Here is a 15,601-nt window from a genome sequence, read left to right on the forward strand (position 1 = left end):
ACAGTGACAGCTGACCCGCACCCCCACCCCCGGCCCCGAGATGCCAAAACTGAGGGAGAGAGCACAGGATAGGGAGAGCACGGCGGATCAGGTTCAGAAACAGTCAAAATGAGATCAGCTGCACGTAGTGGAGCAAGTTACTGTCCACTCTGCAGCTCTGCAGTCCAGGAAGAGAGGAAAACACCGTCCAGCCTTCTCGGGAATAGCACCAGCCTACTTATTGTGCTGAAACACTTCCCTTGCTCCCAGTGTCTGGGATTATCCTCTTTCCTACAACCCCTGTCCAAGAGGATCTCTATGGCTCAAAATAAACCCTGTTTACAGGCAGCAGTCACTGCAGCAAGAAATGTTCCCCTCCAAAAGCTCTGATGAGCCAGCCTGCCTGCATCCCCTCCCAACAAACCAGCAAAAGGAAACTCTCTACCTCTACGTTGACATTTCGGATCTGCACGTTGATCAGTGAAAATTCCTGCTGCAGCGTTTGAGGCAGCCCCAGTTGGTCCGTCTTCTTTCCCACCAGGGGGTCATTCAGGAAATCTTCTTTTAAGGCTGCTGGGAAAGATGGAGAACAGGTTGAGAGGAGCTATAATAGACAGACTTTTGGCAATAGATGACTTTTGGAGGCAGCCAGGACAGCAGGCTTTCCTCTGCTCTCCAGGCACGTGGAGGTATGAGTTTTACCTGGCAAAGAGCTGGAGGGTCTCAGCTGTTGTTTAGAGCCTTGCTCTTCAAAAAACCAAACCTCTCTGCACACAGATTTCCCAGGAAGGTTACAGAAGGTAACAGTACAGCCCTAAATGGTCTGTCTCTACCCATTTGAGACCCCTTCTCCTCCCTACACAGCACTGCCAGAGTCACAGACAGCTCAATTGGAGCGTCTCAGTTCAGCGGGAAAGAACTGGTGCCAAAGCAGTCTCCAGGAGGAGCTCTGATCTTTGGGACTTACACCCCACCACTCTCGGCTTTCAGGGAACGCTTCCAAAACACAATAAGGCTTTGGGAGAAAGAAAGAGGGTATTCTGGCTTAATTCATTTGTGGCAGCCATTTGCACTTATTGCTGCAAAGCCCTTTAGTGCTTTAATGGTCTTTAAAGTCTGATCGAAATGCAGGGTCTAGCTGTCCAGTTCCAACAGTTTTCAGGAGGACAATAACCCCTAAAGGCCAGAATACATTTAAACAGCCAGGCAAGCCCTGCAGGACACAAGGAATTATGGTTAAGACAGCAAACTTGACCGAGTTTCAGAAGAATTGGTCTCTGCCTGTGGTTGTGCCTGGCTTTTGCCTCCTGTCTTGCTATGTGCCCCCGCTTAGGGCAGGGCAGCTCCTTCTGGAGGGGTTTCGCTGTGGCACCACTTCCTAAAAAGACCAAATATGGTTTTTGATGATGGTTCCAAAGACACAAGGGAAGTCCTGATCATTCAGCTTGTTCTCACACTTGCACAGATTACTCCTAGCAAAAAAATAAATGACAAGAAATGCAAAAAAAAAAAAAAGCTCTCCTATCACAGGCATTTTCCTAAAAGTGACTGACTTTGCTGCTGGGACAAACATATCTGGTTTTACTGCTGCCCAGTGGGTTGCTGCATTTGGATAGGTAGGATGCTTTGCTACTCATTCCTGTTTGCAATTTTATTGTAGTGCTTAGATATACTTCACAAAAGGGAGCTGAAAAAGGGGATTAAAGGAAGATCAGTGGCTCTCACAGAAGATAATTATTTCTAGCTCAAGACACCACATAGCTTACTGAAAAGCCATCTCTGACATTCCCAATATGGGCAGTACCCTCCCTTTGTTTTCTCCCATTCCCTTCCAATTAGTTTCTAATCCTCAAAAGCCCACATATTTGTTTATACTCCTAAAACCCTTTACAGGCAGCAGTCAGTGTGGAGAGCTGTACGCTCAGGACACAGCTGGTGGGCTTTCTGATTTATCTGCAGAGCGCTCTTCTCTTCAAAGATCCCCCAAAGTGCATTACTAATGTAACACGGAGACTTCGTCTGCAGCTGAAACGCAGCCACCTCCAGGGTGAAACATCAACAGTCCACAATAGCTTTTAAGCAAAAAAGAACTGAAATTCCTACCTAGGGACTTGCTCGTCATTGATCCCGCAGTCACAGTATTTGCAGCAAAATCTACCCTGCTACAGGAAAGCCATTTTCATTCCCTTGGCCACAAGGGAAACCTTAACCAAGGTTAAGGAAACCTGAATCAAAGCCAGACCCACACAGAAACCACACGGAATGTACGAATGTGACCTCATCGGGGACAATGAAAGAGTTAACTCTCTCCTGTGGAAAAACAGAGGTCAGGCAGGCAGAATGAGAACACTTAATGCTCCCCCTGTGCTTTCCCACACAGTTCTGCTCATGGTGAGCACAGGTAACCAAGACTTTCTCTATCATATTATAAAACCCTCACGTAGACAGAGGTGCTGATAATTTTTAGAAACTTGTTCTGCTCCCACACAGGACAGGGTGCCGGGAACAACTTCACTGGCATTTGCTGGGCAGGAAACTTCCAGTTAGGAAGAGGTGCCTTCCCCAAGGGACTCCTTCCTTCAGAGGACAGATAATAGACCGCTTCCTCCCTGTCTCTCCAGTTTGTTGGCAAGCCAAAAGGAGAATCAAATTGCTACCCATATGCTCCCTTCTTCTGTGGACTCATTTCTCAGCTTAAACTGAACTACCTTCTTAAGAGCCAGCACTGACTTTCTGACTGCCTTATTTTTGGCAGCAGGCCACAACTATGACCTAAAGAGAGTGCAATTAAATGGTATTAGTGGCAAGGAAGAGCTCTGTTTCACAGCTGGAAAGAGATCGTTGTGTTAGAGGAGCAAAAACTCGTGAGGACCATCCTGAGAAACCTCTGTGTTTTCCCTCCTCCCAGATGGGGAATCCATTAACCTTCGAAACAGCACCAGTTTGTGCTTTGCCTATGATGTTATTTTCTTATGCCAAGATGCATCTTCTTCTCAACACAAAGACAACCCGAAGTGCCATCGCTCGTCTCACCTTCCTCATCCCCGTGCCCAGAGTTATGCTGGGGCTCAGAGTCCTGGGGGTGAAGGGTCTTGTCTGGCTCTGGCAGATGAGAAATCCCATCGATGAGGTCCTCGACTCCATCCAGGATGTCATTAGCGCAGAGCTGAAAAGAACAAGCACACCCACACGCTGCACAACAGAAACCAAGCCGCGGAAAGAGCCACTGCTGAACAACTCGTTTCTCCAGGGAGCTGGATTTGCAAGGTAGGTCTGTCCACGCAACAGCCATAACTAAGCCCTCAGCATTATTTCTGTGACAGATGATCTTCCACTTTCCAGAATCCTCAGCTCTGTCACCTCAGACAGCCTGGCCAAAGCTCCTCTTCGCTTACAAAGCCACTTAACTGACAGGGCCAGTCTAAATTAACAGACGTTTTACTTTAATCAAAACTAAAGCTGATATGACTTTAATTCCTTGAATTAATTTGTCAAAACTGGTTTAGGTTTTTAGAATAGATATAATAGTAGCACACTTTCTGCTGTTGATATTTACACTCCAGTAGGATCTACAGACCCAGGTACATACCCAGGGGTCCTATCTAGACCCTGTATCAAAAAGAGACCATGAAAACTTAAAATACAAGTTCAGCACAAGAGAATAGGGAAGATGACGAGAAGAAACACAGGGAGGAGAAAGGATAAGGGTGCAGTGTAGCAAATTACAGCATTGGTCACCAGCAACACGCCATCACGTGTGTGGATTGATCCAGACAAAAAGAAGGACAAAAAAGTGGGAGGCAGCGGGGGCAGAGGGGAGTAAAGGCTCTGACACTGATGAACAACTAGTTTAAAGACAGGAAAGAAATAAAAATATTCACAGATATATCAGGTTGGAGTAAAGGGTCATTTTTCACAGAGAAGGTTTGTTACAGACCTGCAGAACTCCTGCAGGATCTGTGCTGGGAACACATGCTTCTCAACATAGTCATTAAAAACCTGGAACAGGAGGTGAATAGCAACATGACCAGGTTTGCTGATGCCACCAAGTCATTCAGGGCGGTAACAAGGGTGGCCGACTGCAAGCAATCACAGAAGGACCTGGCAGGAGTAACTACATTATAATGAAAGGTGAACTTCAGTTTAGATAAACATAAAGCAACGCATACAGGGGGAAAACGGCAAGTTCAAGCTGACTCGGGGAACAAGACATAGAGGCCAGACTAAGCTGATGTCTTCAGGGAACTATGCCCAACCATTTAAAAAATAAAATGAGTAATAAAAATTCTTCAGAAAAAACCCAAAGTTCAGATCCTCACCCCAAAAAGTATATAGTAGAACTGAAAAAAGGTCATGAAAGGCAGAAGGACAATCAAAGTTCTCGTACAAGGGACGAAGTGAATCAAGACCTGTTGAAAAAGAAGGCAGCTGAGGAGGGATATGCTGGAGGTCTACAGAATCATGACAAGAGGTCTGCTCATTTCACCTCCAATATAATGAAACTAGCAGGCTGCAAAATAAGCAAATGAAAGGAGCTGTTTTTCCACACAACATGCAGAAAACCCAGGAAACTCCTTGTTCACAGGACATTTAAGATGACAAAAATTGACAGAGGTGCAAAAGAAGATAGAACAAGTCCATGGAAGAGAAACTCATTAAGCTCTATCAAACACAAGGACGCCAGAGTCAATGAACCCCTGAGCTGCAAACTGCAGGAGGCTGGGGGGGGGGGGCATTTGAGAGAAATTGCACTTTATACTTGCCTTGTTCTCATCCTCTTCCAAAACAACCACAGCCAAGGAGGAGACAGGGCAATATGGGCCATACGAACCTCTGGTCCGACCCAGCACAGCTGTTCTAGTAATTGCAAAAGCAATTTGTGACTGCTGCCAGAGAGCAGAACACCAGGATTCACATTGCCCGCACCAGGCTAAGAGGCAAAGGAAACACGGGGAGGAAGTGGAGGGCACAATCCCTACATTTACCTGGTATCTACAATGCCAACAAAGACCCATACAGTCTTGCAGCCATGGAGGTGGCATCTTCAGAGGCAATGCAAGCAGTAACTGATCTCCATCTTCCCCAAATGACTTGTACACTTGCTGTTATACAACAAAGCGGCCCTGCACTTCCTCAGAAGCTTTAGAGGCACAGACACAGAGCGGCCTCATCACAGGTCTCCTCAGGGATGTTTCTGGGCTGGAGCTGAAGAGGAAAGCGAAGCGGCTGCTGTGTCTGCAGCTCTGGGGTATCAGAGGAGTGACCGGGAGTGCAAGGAAAAGGAGGCGAACCCAGCCTGTAAGAAAACCGCCTACAGCTCAAGAGCAAAAGTGTGTCCGTACCCTCTGCAGCTGAGAGTCAATCCGCCACATCCGCAGGGTCTGATCACGGGACCACGTCACCAGCTGGTAGTCTTTGGAACCTACGAAGGATGGAAACAGCTTATAGACCCTGCTGAAAACACAGACTATCTCAGCCCTGCGTGTAGCGTATACAGATTCTAGCAAGCCAGCAGGGAGATCCAAGGGATAAGGCACTAAACCAAAGGGCAGAGTGAGTCCTTTTCTGCTTTAATTCACCTGGGTGCACCCCTGTACCACCATTACCACACCTCCAAATGGGGTACAATTTCCAGGTGAAAAGCACAAAGTAAGTATAACGTATGTGATGCAAGTTTTCCAACTAGGAGTGAACAAGATCTACTACAATGCTTATTTAAACCGAACAAATAAGATAGTTGAGAAACTCATTTATTTTTACAATAACTGTAATGTCAAAAATATCTTTTAGTTCATCGTATCTGTCTCAAGATGCAGAATTTTAAAACATTTCTAAGCTAAGAGAAGCTGATTCTACCCTCCCACTTTTTCCTTCTGAAAGACTTGGACGGTGCCAAGACGAGTTCAGGTTGTAATGAAATACACCCAGCCACACATACTATCTATCAGCAGACAAAGGTACACAGACTTATTTATGCCCATGTTTAGGTCTTGTGATACAGTTTAAGTTCCCCTTGTCAAACAGCTGCGACACTTAAGAATTTGCTGCTGCACAGCTGCTTCCTCCACCCCTCTGCTGAGGCACAGGGGCCGCCTAAATACAGCACAGCAGAGATTTGCACTATCTTGGTTGTCTCTGCACTGGGGCGGACTTGGAATGCTCGTATGATTGATGGATGTTGCTCGAGATGAGTGCGGCTTCCAGCCTCGGATATATATTTATTAACTCAGCTAAGGCAACACAACCATGGTTCGAGCCTGCTTGAATGTTCATTCACAAGCTTTGACTGCACCTCCAGATCCTAATACAGTTCTGTATCACTCTCCCCTCTCTGAAAGAGGAAAAGCAAAGAGAAGGAGGTGACTTAACTGAATTGCCCCAGCAGCTGGTGGCAGAAGGTTGGGCCAGAACTTTGACACGGTGCTGCAAAGCAGCACCCACAAATGACACCAAAGCCAGACATGCTTCTGTCGCTGGAAGCCAAAGCGCTGGAAACAAAAGTTGTGCTCTGTGTGGTTATCCAACCTCTAACACGGAATATCCTATATTTAGCTGCCTACACTGGAAAATTTAGTCTGAATTGAACTCTAAGAGCAGCCTCTTTATCCCATGTTCTTCCTCCCCTGCCTTTCCCAGCACCAGATAAGGTGGGTTTGCGGGGTCTGGGATATGCTGGAGGCTGCTGATCTCGGTAGTGATGCAAAGGGTTAACTGGTTAAGTCTGCAGCTCTGAGAAGGGGGAGGGTGCACCCATCTAATAGTTTGTACAATTTATTCTGAAAGATCCATTTAAAAATAGACTCACAGGAGAGTGGAAGCAATTAGAGTCACCGCTGACCCACTCAGCACTGGGTAGATTTGCTTTGTTAGCATGGAAACAACAGGGCAATGCTGCTGCGTGCAGTGCCATAAAGCAACTGCAAACCAGCTGTAGCTTGAGGCAGGGCAGAAAAGTTGGTAGGAGCTGCTCCAAGGAAAGACAAGAGTCAAATGGTGAGAGCACAAGCACCGCAGCCAGCAGCCAGGCCTCCACAGCCCTGGTTAATGCAGGGGAGAGAGAACATCCAGCCCAGAACTCACCCTCTTTCTGCTTCCTCCACTGAAACTCCAGCACCACGTCATCGTGTCCCACGAAAGTGTGGACAGGTGTGTTCAAGTCAAAGACGTTCCAGAGAAGGAGACTGTTCTCTCGCCGGAGCTGGGGGACCATCACGGTCACCAGCCCATTGCTGAAAGGCTTGAGAGAGAAACATCCTTCCAGTTAGCCTTGGGGAATTATGGTCCTGTGCTGCTGATACCCTACTCTGATTTTTCCCTTTTCCCACCAACAGGAATGGTTTAAAGGAGCTCAGCACAAAACTGAACCAGGCCTGAAACCGGGAGGATCTAAGGCAATTGCTGTGCAAAAGCAGTGTCTTAGAAGGGATAAGATTATAAAATCATAGAATGGTTTGGGTTGGAAGGGACCTTAAGGACCATTCAGTCCCACCCCCTGCCATGGGCAGGGACACCTCCCACCAGACCACATTGCTCCAAGCCCCCTCCAACCTGGCCTTGAAGCCCTCCAGGGATGGGGCAGCCACAGCTTCTCTGGGCAACCTGGGCCAGGCTCTCACCACCCTCACAGCAAAGAATTTCTTCCCCACATCTCATCTCCATCTCCCCTCTTTCAGTGCCAAACCCTTCCCCATCCTCCTATGGCTCCCCTCCCTGATCCAGAGTCCCTCCCCAGCTTTCCTGGAGCCCCTTGAGGGACTGGAAGGGGCTCTAAGGTCTCCCCGGAGCCTTCTCTTCTCCAGGCTGAACCACCCCAACTCTCTCAGCCTGTCCTCCCAGCAGAGGGGCTTCAGCCCTCCCAGCATCTCTGTGGCCTCCTCTGGACCCATTCTAACAAATAAGATGTAATACATGGAGATATTCAATGATTATTTCTTTCTGCTGCTTCCTCACTTTTCAGCTGTGAGGCTGAAGGGATTTCACCCTTGACTTTTCATATGGGATCCTCATGGCAATTTGCCTGTAGCCGCAAGAACCGCTGCCTGGGGACCAAGCCCCCACAGCTGCTCAGGGTTCACGATGCTCAGAGGAACACTGGAACCCAGTCCTACACCCCCCACCACAGGGACGGGGAAAGGGGATCAGAGATTTGAGGCACAGCACTGGTTTCAGGCCACATTCCAATGTCTGGGGAAGAGAACGGATAGGACTGATGTTAAGAGCCTGTTCTTCACGTGGCTGGGTGCTTGCTCTATAAAAGGCAATAGTTCTTGGATTTGATATGCTCTAAGAGGCCACGGTGGCACACTTGGAAACCTCGGGAGAAAAGGAGGCACTTGGAGAGTGCCTACAGGCTTGGGGAAGAGCAGCTGGAAAGCTGCCCAGCAGAAAAGGACCTGGGGGTGTTGGTGGACAGCCGGCTTAACATGAGCCAGCAGCGTGCCCAGGTGGCCAAGAAGGCCAACGGCATCCTGGCCTGTATCAGGAACAGCGTGGCCAGCAGGAGCAGGGCAGTGATGGTGCCTCTGTACTGGGCACTGGTGAGGCCTCACCTCGAGTGCTGTGTTCAGTTCTGGGCCCCTCACTACAGGAAGGACATTGAGCTGCTGGAGCGTGTCCAGAGGAGAGCCACCAAGCTGGTGAGGGGTCTGGAGAACAAGTCATACGAGGAGAGGCTGAGGGAACTGGGCATGTTTAGTTTGGAGAAGAGGAGGCTGAGGGGAGACCTCATTGCCCTCTACAACTACCTGAAAGGAGGGTGTAGAGAGGTGGGTGTTGGCCTCTTCTCCCAAGGGAATAATGACAGGAGCAGAGGAAATGTTCTGAAGTTGGGGCAGGGGAGGTTTAGATTAGATATTAGGAAGAATTACTTTACTGAGAGGGTGGTCAGGCACTGGAACAGCCTGCCCAGGGAGGTAGTGGAGTTGCCATCCCTGGAGGTATTTAAGAAAGGTGTAGACATGGCACTTCAGGGCATGCTCTAGTGCCCGAGATTGTTGGGTTGTGTCTGTTTGTGGGTGGGTGTGGGGTGTGGTGTTTTGTGGGTTTTTTTGTTTGTTTGGTTTGGTTTTTTTTGTGGTTGGACTCGATCTCAAAGGTCCCTTCCAACCATGAAGATTCTGTGATTCTGTGAGAGGGCAGAAGACGCTGCATTGCTCTGTGTAACGGGTACCAATAGCAGAGCTGAGTGGAAAAACAGGATAGCGAGAGCAGCAGCCTGGGGTTTTACCCCCCCAGGAGGACAATGCCTAAGACTGGGACCTCACACTCCTAGTCATTCCTTTTCCCAAGGGTCCCCATTGCAGACATCGCTTTTCTAGGCCTTTTAAGCACCAAGAGGGATTTCTACAGTCAACTTAATCCTGTCCAGCAGTAGAGCTGGTGAGAAACCCTTCAGCAGTTCTTCTTTATTTAATGTCTCAAGAGACAAGTGCATTCACTCTCACAGCACAAGTGGGGCTGGTGGGAGTTTTTCACTCACCGTATATCTTGCCTTCCAGACGGGAACCTGGCAGGGAAGGATATTGAGGTATTTCCGAGGCTGACGGTAATCCCAGAACTTGAAAAAAAAAACAACAAAAAAACACAAACCCAAAAAGACAAGCAAAGGCAGGAGTCAGCTGGCTACACTTTCAGGCTGCAGTCTTCCATGTGGCTTGCAGATATAACAGAGCAAAAAACATGCCAAGGAGCCCACAGCATCATTAGTAATCCCATTCATTAACAGCAGAGACGGCCCCAAAGGACAAATATCAAGCTACCAGCATCTGGCAGCATCCCTTAGCCAACGAGCGACTTGGGGTCATATTCACAGTGATCACAGCTTGAGTAATTAGAGCAGGGAGCCAGGCAGCCTGCTTGGGCTTTCAGAGCTACAAGGTACCCTGCAGGCTCCCAGCCAACGTGCCAGTCCAGACTGGAGGCAGACCCCCCCCTGCTGTTACTGCTAATTTCCTAATGAAGAATCTAACCTTTTGCTTTGCTCAAATACACATCAATTGCGTTTGCCTCAGAGCTTAGCTAAATGTGAATGAACTCCATTTGGCTGACACACAAAACACACTATTTCCCCCCAAGTAAAAGGCTTGCAGGCAGTGTCTTAGTGATAATCCCATTCAATGTGAGTTTGGGAAGCCCAGGGGTTGGCGTATGTCTCCCCACAAGTTGCTGCAATCAGCTTGAGGGTAGCAATGCTGCTTTTTGGGGAGAAGGCTCTTCTGGCATGTGTGGCCAGCTCCCTTCTGGCAAGCAACAGGCAGAGGCGGTTGTTTTCAGCTTCAGCACTGCCCAAACCACCACAGATATGTGGCAAACATATGTGCACCCATCCTGCAGTGATTTCTCTGCCCATTTCGCAAGCGCACCCCTGGCTCAACACGCACAGGCTGCCAGAAACCAAAAAAAATAAGGATCCAGATCTTGCCAACGGCAAACACGGCACAAGACTCCAGCAGCAGCAGGAGGGGATCTGCTCCACCGTCCTGACATCTCCCAAGGAGTCATCCCAGGAGCACCACTTACCCTGACGGAGTTGTCCTGGCTGGAAGTGGCCAGTGTATACTCGTTGTCAGGATGCCAATCCAGCCCGTGGATTTTAGAAAGGTGAGCTGCCAAGTACTCCACTGCAGTGCTGGGTTTCTGCAAGGAGAGGCATTTTCCTTCTCAGCACAGGGCTCCTAAAACCTGGTCTAGTTCTTTGTCATAAAAAGAGACGCTTGAACAAGGGCAAGAGGTAGAACACCTTCCTGCTGGGGAAAGGCAAATTGCTCAGCAAAAGTAGCTGAAGGAAAGGTCCTGTGAAGATGTGGCAAATTCCAGTCACCAAATGCAGCCCTGAACCATACTCAGTAAAAGGGTTAGATACTATGAGATCAAAACATTAATGGGCACGATTTCTCGGGAAGGTGGCTATCTACATGCTCTCTTCAGGCTCATGAGCCCCCAATTCTCTCTAGTTTAAATCAACCCACGAAAGAGATTTGTGATAAAGTAGCACATTTTTCTTGGTATTTATCTGCAACCAGAGGGATGTCTCTATCAGTAGGTGCCAAAATGCACAGGCTGCTCAAGGGACCCTCAACTCACCCTTTTGTCCCATATTCGGACATCCCCATCGTGGCTTGTCGCTAAACAGTTGGCGTTTTTCTTGTTCCATTTCACCTGGGAAGCTCCAGCTGTAGCACAAACAATTAAAAGAAAGGAGTCAAACCAAACAATTAAAAAGTAAATGGCACAACAGACCCTTGACCTGGGCTTAGAGCTGCTCTTCTTAGCACAGGAAAAGCAGTTCAGAGGAAAGATATCCCAGAAGCCAGCACAAAGGATGTCATGAAAATGACTAACTCTCGGTTCCTCCGCTGAGCGTTGGTGTCCCGAAGACCTCAGAGCAAGAGATCTTCATGGTAATTTCTAGCCATAGGCTGTACCTGATTAAAATACTCAGGTCCATTACCTCAGATGGAGCAACTTCCTGCAGACAAGAACTGCAGGGTCATCACCCTCCTCCCAAATCCCTTCTGTTTTCATTCAAGCTGCTTCCAGGTGCTCAAGGACCGATTCGTTTGTCTCCCCAACACCCTCTATACTATTCAATGCCATACAGGGAACCAGTGGTATTGATCTATTATTAAAATACAGGTGTAGAATGCTGCAGTGTGGGTGGACCTCGTGTCTGGCCAGCTGGAGGTCGAGTCACTGGGTGGATCAGAAGGCCCAACCGTCAAAATACACCACGGAAGTCAAAGAAATTGTAAAGAAACTGGATGATGGCCCAAATATGATTATATGATATCATGAGGGACCCAGTCAAAGGCCTAAAATAAGAAGTTGGTTGCTTGTTTCTAATAAGAAGCAAAATCCAGTTTCAGTTGATGTGGATTGTTCAGATACTGTAAGATAAATACACGTTCTGTTCACTCTAATTCTGACAGTATTTCCCAAACATTTTAAGCTATCCAGAAAGGCGAGGTCCATGAGAAAGCTAAATGGATCTCAGCCTGCTGCTACTCCCCACCTTCACTACCCACCTCCTGCTGCACGGTGAGCAGATTTATCCTGACAACCTGGCAAAAAGCTAGTCCAGGGGCAAAAAAAAAAAAGCTGCAAACAGGCTGCCATTGGATTGATTTGATCCACTCACTGATGGGTACACGATCGTCTGGACCAGCACTAAACAGAGATGGGAGGAAGGAAGCTTTCTGGGGAGCTCCCTGCTGGGCTGGCTCAGCTGAGCCATGAAATCTCAGCCCAGGCACCAGAACCAAATGCTGCTTCCGATTTAGTAAGCTTCTTGGTTTTTGCGTCGCTGTGATAGAGGGGTTTTCTGCCTGGGAGGGAAGGGGTGGGCCACTGCAGACATGTAGCCTAAGGAGATCGAAGCAGCAGAGCATGAGATACATGTTAGGAAGACTGCTGTGACACTGGGGATGGTAACTCAGGAAAAGGAGGTTCTGCTCGTCATCTGACGTGCATCCTGGGGTGCGATTTAGTTTCTCAGCTGATTCAATCAAACATAAAAGGACATGAAGAAATTGCAGACGGACAACACAGGACAAGCAGCACAAGAGCAGGAAGAAGCTACTCATGTCTAGAAGGCACAAATGACATGTGACTGTCCACCAATTTTGGGATAGATAGTCTGAGCACCACCACAGCCCTCCACACTTGGGAACCTCCAAGGGCTCCACATCTCTTCAACATTCTGCTCCTCTAAAAGGAGCTGTGAACTGGAGCCTCTTGGGCTGCTACTACATGGGACAATCACACGTGGTGGCACTTCTGTCTCCTGCTATGTTCAGCCTCGACACGTGAAGGGAGGGAGGAATAACAGCAGGGGCACACGATGCTAAAATTAGGCATTAAACAAGCTTATATTGCACACACGCCATACTTACCCACTGCAGAGAGGGACACTGTAGGCTTCCTGGTGTCTCTGAAACAAAACATGGCCAATGTGAGTACCCATCGCACAGCCCAGCCCCCCCACTGGGCCCCTTGCTATTCCAGGACTAATTTTATCACCGCCTCTTGGGAGCTAATGTGCCTTTCTGCTTACCAAAATACACCACGTTAAATGGAATAAAGAAAGAGGTGACCAGCTGGAGGACAACAGCCATCCTGTCTTGCCAGTACACACAGCAGCGAGTTTAGGATGTAAGATGGAGTTTTAGGGGACTAAAAGGAGGAGAAACACGTGCCAAGCGTGGCATGTTGCAACTGGGCAGGCAGGGAAACGGGGCTCACAGAGCGTTGCTGCAGGAAGCAACAAAACAGCCTTTCCCAGGAGGATTAAAAGGAACACACAGAGCTGGGGAAAAACTCGACAAAAGCTACCCATGTGTCTGTCAAGCCTTTGCAAGACCCTGATTCAAGGCAGACGGAGCAGTGGCTTCAGAGTGAAGGCTTCGTGTCCAGCGCGTAACAGCACAATTAGTAAGGAAGTAAGCCCAGCTGTGTGCAGACTCTATAGACCAAATTCTGCAGTGGCAGAAGCCCGTGCGGCACCATGACAGCTCCTCGCAGCCAGGACATAGATCAAGGCAATAATTCGCTCCTTGGCCTTGCTCCTCAGGAATTCACCTGCCCTTTCGTGAAAAATGCCAGTGAAAATAAGGAATACTGTCTTCAGCTTTTTGTGTTTGCTGAAAAGCAAGATGTCTTCTGGAATGGACTGCACCTCTCCCTCTAAGAATTTCTGCCTAATCAAAAAGTTATGTTTTGTATGAAAAATGAAGCGGGGAATTTCCAGCTGCCCTTACAGCAGGGCTACCTCCCTCGGGTGCCATCAGAGACAGGCACTTTGGCAGAAGTATTCATTTGCTGGAGGCCAGCAGCCCCAGGACCGTGAGGATCTCAGAGACCTTACTACCATGAGTGGGATGTAGAGGCTGGCCAGAGTCTGCCTAAGCCAGTATTTCTGCACAAGTGATACAGGCAGACACAAAATGATGGAAGGGCACAATAGAATTAAAGCAGGGCTCCTGATAACAACCTTCAGAGAACTCTATTTTTTGCTCGGCACTAAGATAGTATCACAGGACAACACAACCAGCAGTTATTGTCTCTCTATGTCTTTTAATTACACATTAATAATATATTGCGATTCTCAAGCACCATTTAACCAAGGATGTAAGTGCTTCATAGGAGCCAAACAAGCCTCAGGGTAGCCTGGTGCAGTGGGGTTATACAATTATCCTATTACAACTGAGCAAAAGAGGCAGAGAGGGATAAAGTGAGCTGCCGGGGGTCATAAAGAGTCGCTGTACAGCCAGCAAGAGAAAGCAGCAGTCCTAGCGCCAGCTCCTCACTTCTCAGGTGTAAAATATGGGGGTTTAATACTGGTGGGTTTGGAAAGATCTGTTACCCTGAAAGTACTCATGATAGGAAGCGCCAGGAAGCAAGGGAAAGCACAAACAGGAAAAGGTTGCTGAATATCACCGCCAGTCTTCCCACCACTGGGGGAGAGTCAGCAACAATCACTGAATTTAGCAGAAAATGGCTATAAGATCATGAAATGGTGCTCATTCATTCAGCTAAAAAGACCCCAACAGGCTGAGGAACATCCTTGTGTTCCAGGAAAAGCTTCTGAGGAAAGATCTGAAGTGGGCAGGGAGCGAAGCCAGTCGGTATCTTTTCCCAATCAGGAGCACGACTGTAGCTTAACTTTGCCACTCCGTTGCCCTTCACCGACTCTGAATGGGCATGAAAATAGGGGAACAGAAGTCGTCTTTGAGATTTCGAGGAGCAGATGAAGCCCCTGCAAGCACAGCGGAAGAGCAGCACCCATCAAGTGCATGCTTTGCCCCGCAAGCTGCTAATTATGGAAAGGAGCCCAACGATTTCCCTGTCATGCAGAAACATACTGATTCTTACTTGATGTCCCAGATGTAGATGTATGTGTCCACAGAACTGGTGACCAGCAGGTCCGGCTCAAACACTGCCCAGTCCAGGTCACTGCAAATACAAAATCATAGTAGGTCAGCAGAGAAAAGTGCACACAGTCTGCATCAACTTCTCACAAGCCCCCAGTACATTTCTCCAACATTTCTCCATGACACCTACTGAAACTTTTTTATTAAAATGCAAGTTCTTAATCATTTCTCTTAGTAAATTCCAAGAAGCAATGAAATGCTTCTAAGTAAGTCCCAGTGAAGCATTCTCCTAGCCCTGAACATTACAGCCATCGTGTGTGTGCTCCTTCCTCCGCAGGAAAAGGGACACTGTCTCAGCGAGCTCCCAGTTACCACATGTTCCTGGCATTAACCTGTCTTCCTGTTGGGCTCACCAAGCGCATCTGGGACACAAACAGCCTCCAGTCAGCCCAAACAACTGCCATTTCAAGGCTTGCGATTACTTTCCACAGTCAGAAGCTGGAGTAAAACCAGCACTTCGCCTGCATTTCCAGCCAAGCACTAAAGTGCACCCCTAGAACCAGCAGCAGAAATCTCCCCTGCACCACTCTAAGTTGTTGTGAACTCCATCTTTGGGATTATCTGCTTTAATTAAGCTCCTCTCACACAGAAACACGGCTGGGATTCAATTTAGTAAACACGCTGCTGTCTGTTTCCTTGATGATGGCTGCTGTTCATTACAAGGACAGCAGTCTAAGGCAATGACACTCCAGCCA

General features: G+C 48.2%; 1 protein-coding gene across 2 annotated transcripts in view; it reads right to left on the bottom strand.

Annotated features, from left to right (window-relative positions):
- WDR59 (WD repeat domain 59) overlaps nt 1–15,601 on the bottom strand; it is a 48,912-nt gene that overhangs the window by 24,166 nt on the left and 9,145 nt on the right. For both annotated transcript variants that reach the window (XM_074152171.1, XM_074152170.1), the window contains exons 5-13: nt 14,848–14,928; nt 12,870–12,907; nt 11,062–11,150; nt 10,498–10,614; nt 9,458–9,535; nt 7,060–7,216; nt 5,322–5,401; nt 3,013–3,145; nt 425–549 (exon numbers count right to left, since the gene is read on the bottom strand). In XM_074152171.1, the coding sequence (XP_074008272.1) occupies nt 425–549; nt 3,013–3,145; nt 5,322–5,401; nt 7,060–7,216; nt 9,458–9,535; nt 10,498–10,614; nt 11,062–11,150; nt 12,870–12,907; nt 14,848–14,928 (898 nt within the window). The remainder of the gene's footprint in view (nt 1–424; nt 550–3,012; nt 3,146–5,321; nt 5,402–7,059; nt 7,217–9,457; nt 9,536–10,497; nt 10,615–11,061; nt 11,151–12,869; nt 12,908–14,847; nt 14,929–15,601) is intronic.

This window comes from Numenius arquata, chromosome 8 (genome assembly GCF_964106895.1).
Source record: "Numenius arquata chromosome 8, bNumArq3.hap1.1, whole genome shotgun sequence".
Lineage (NCBI taxonomy): Eukaryota > Metazoa > Chordata > Aves > Charadriiformes > Scolopacidae > Numenius > Numenius arquata.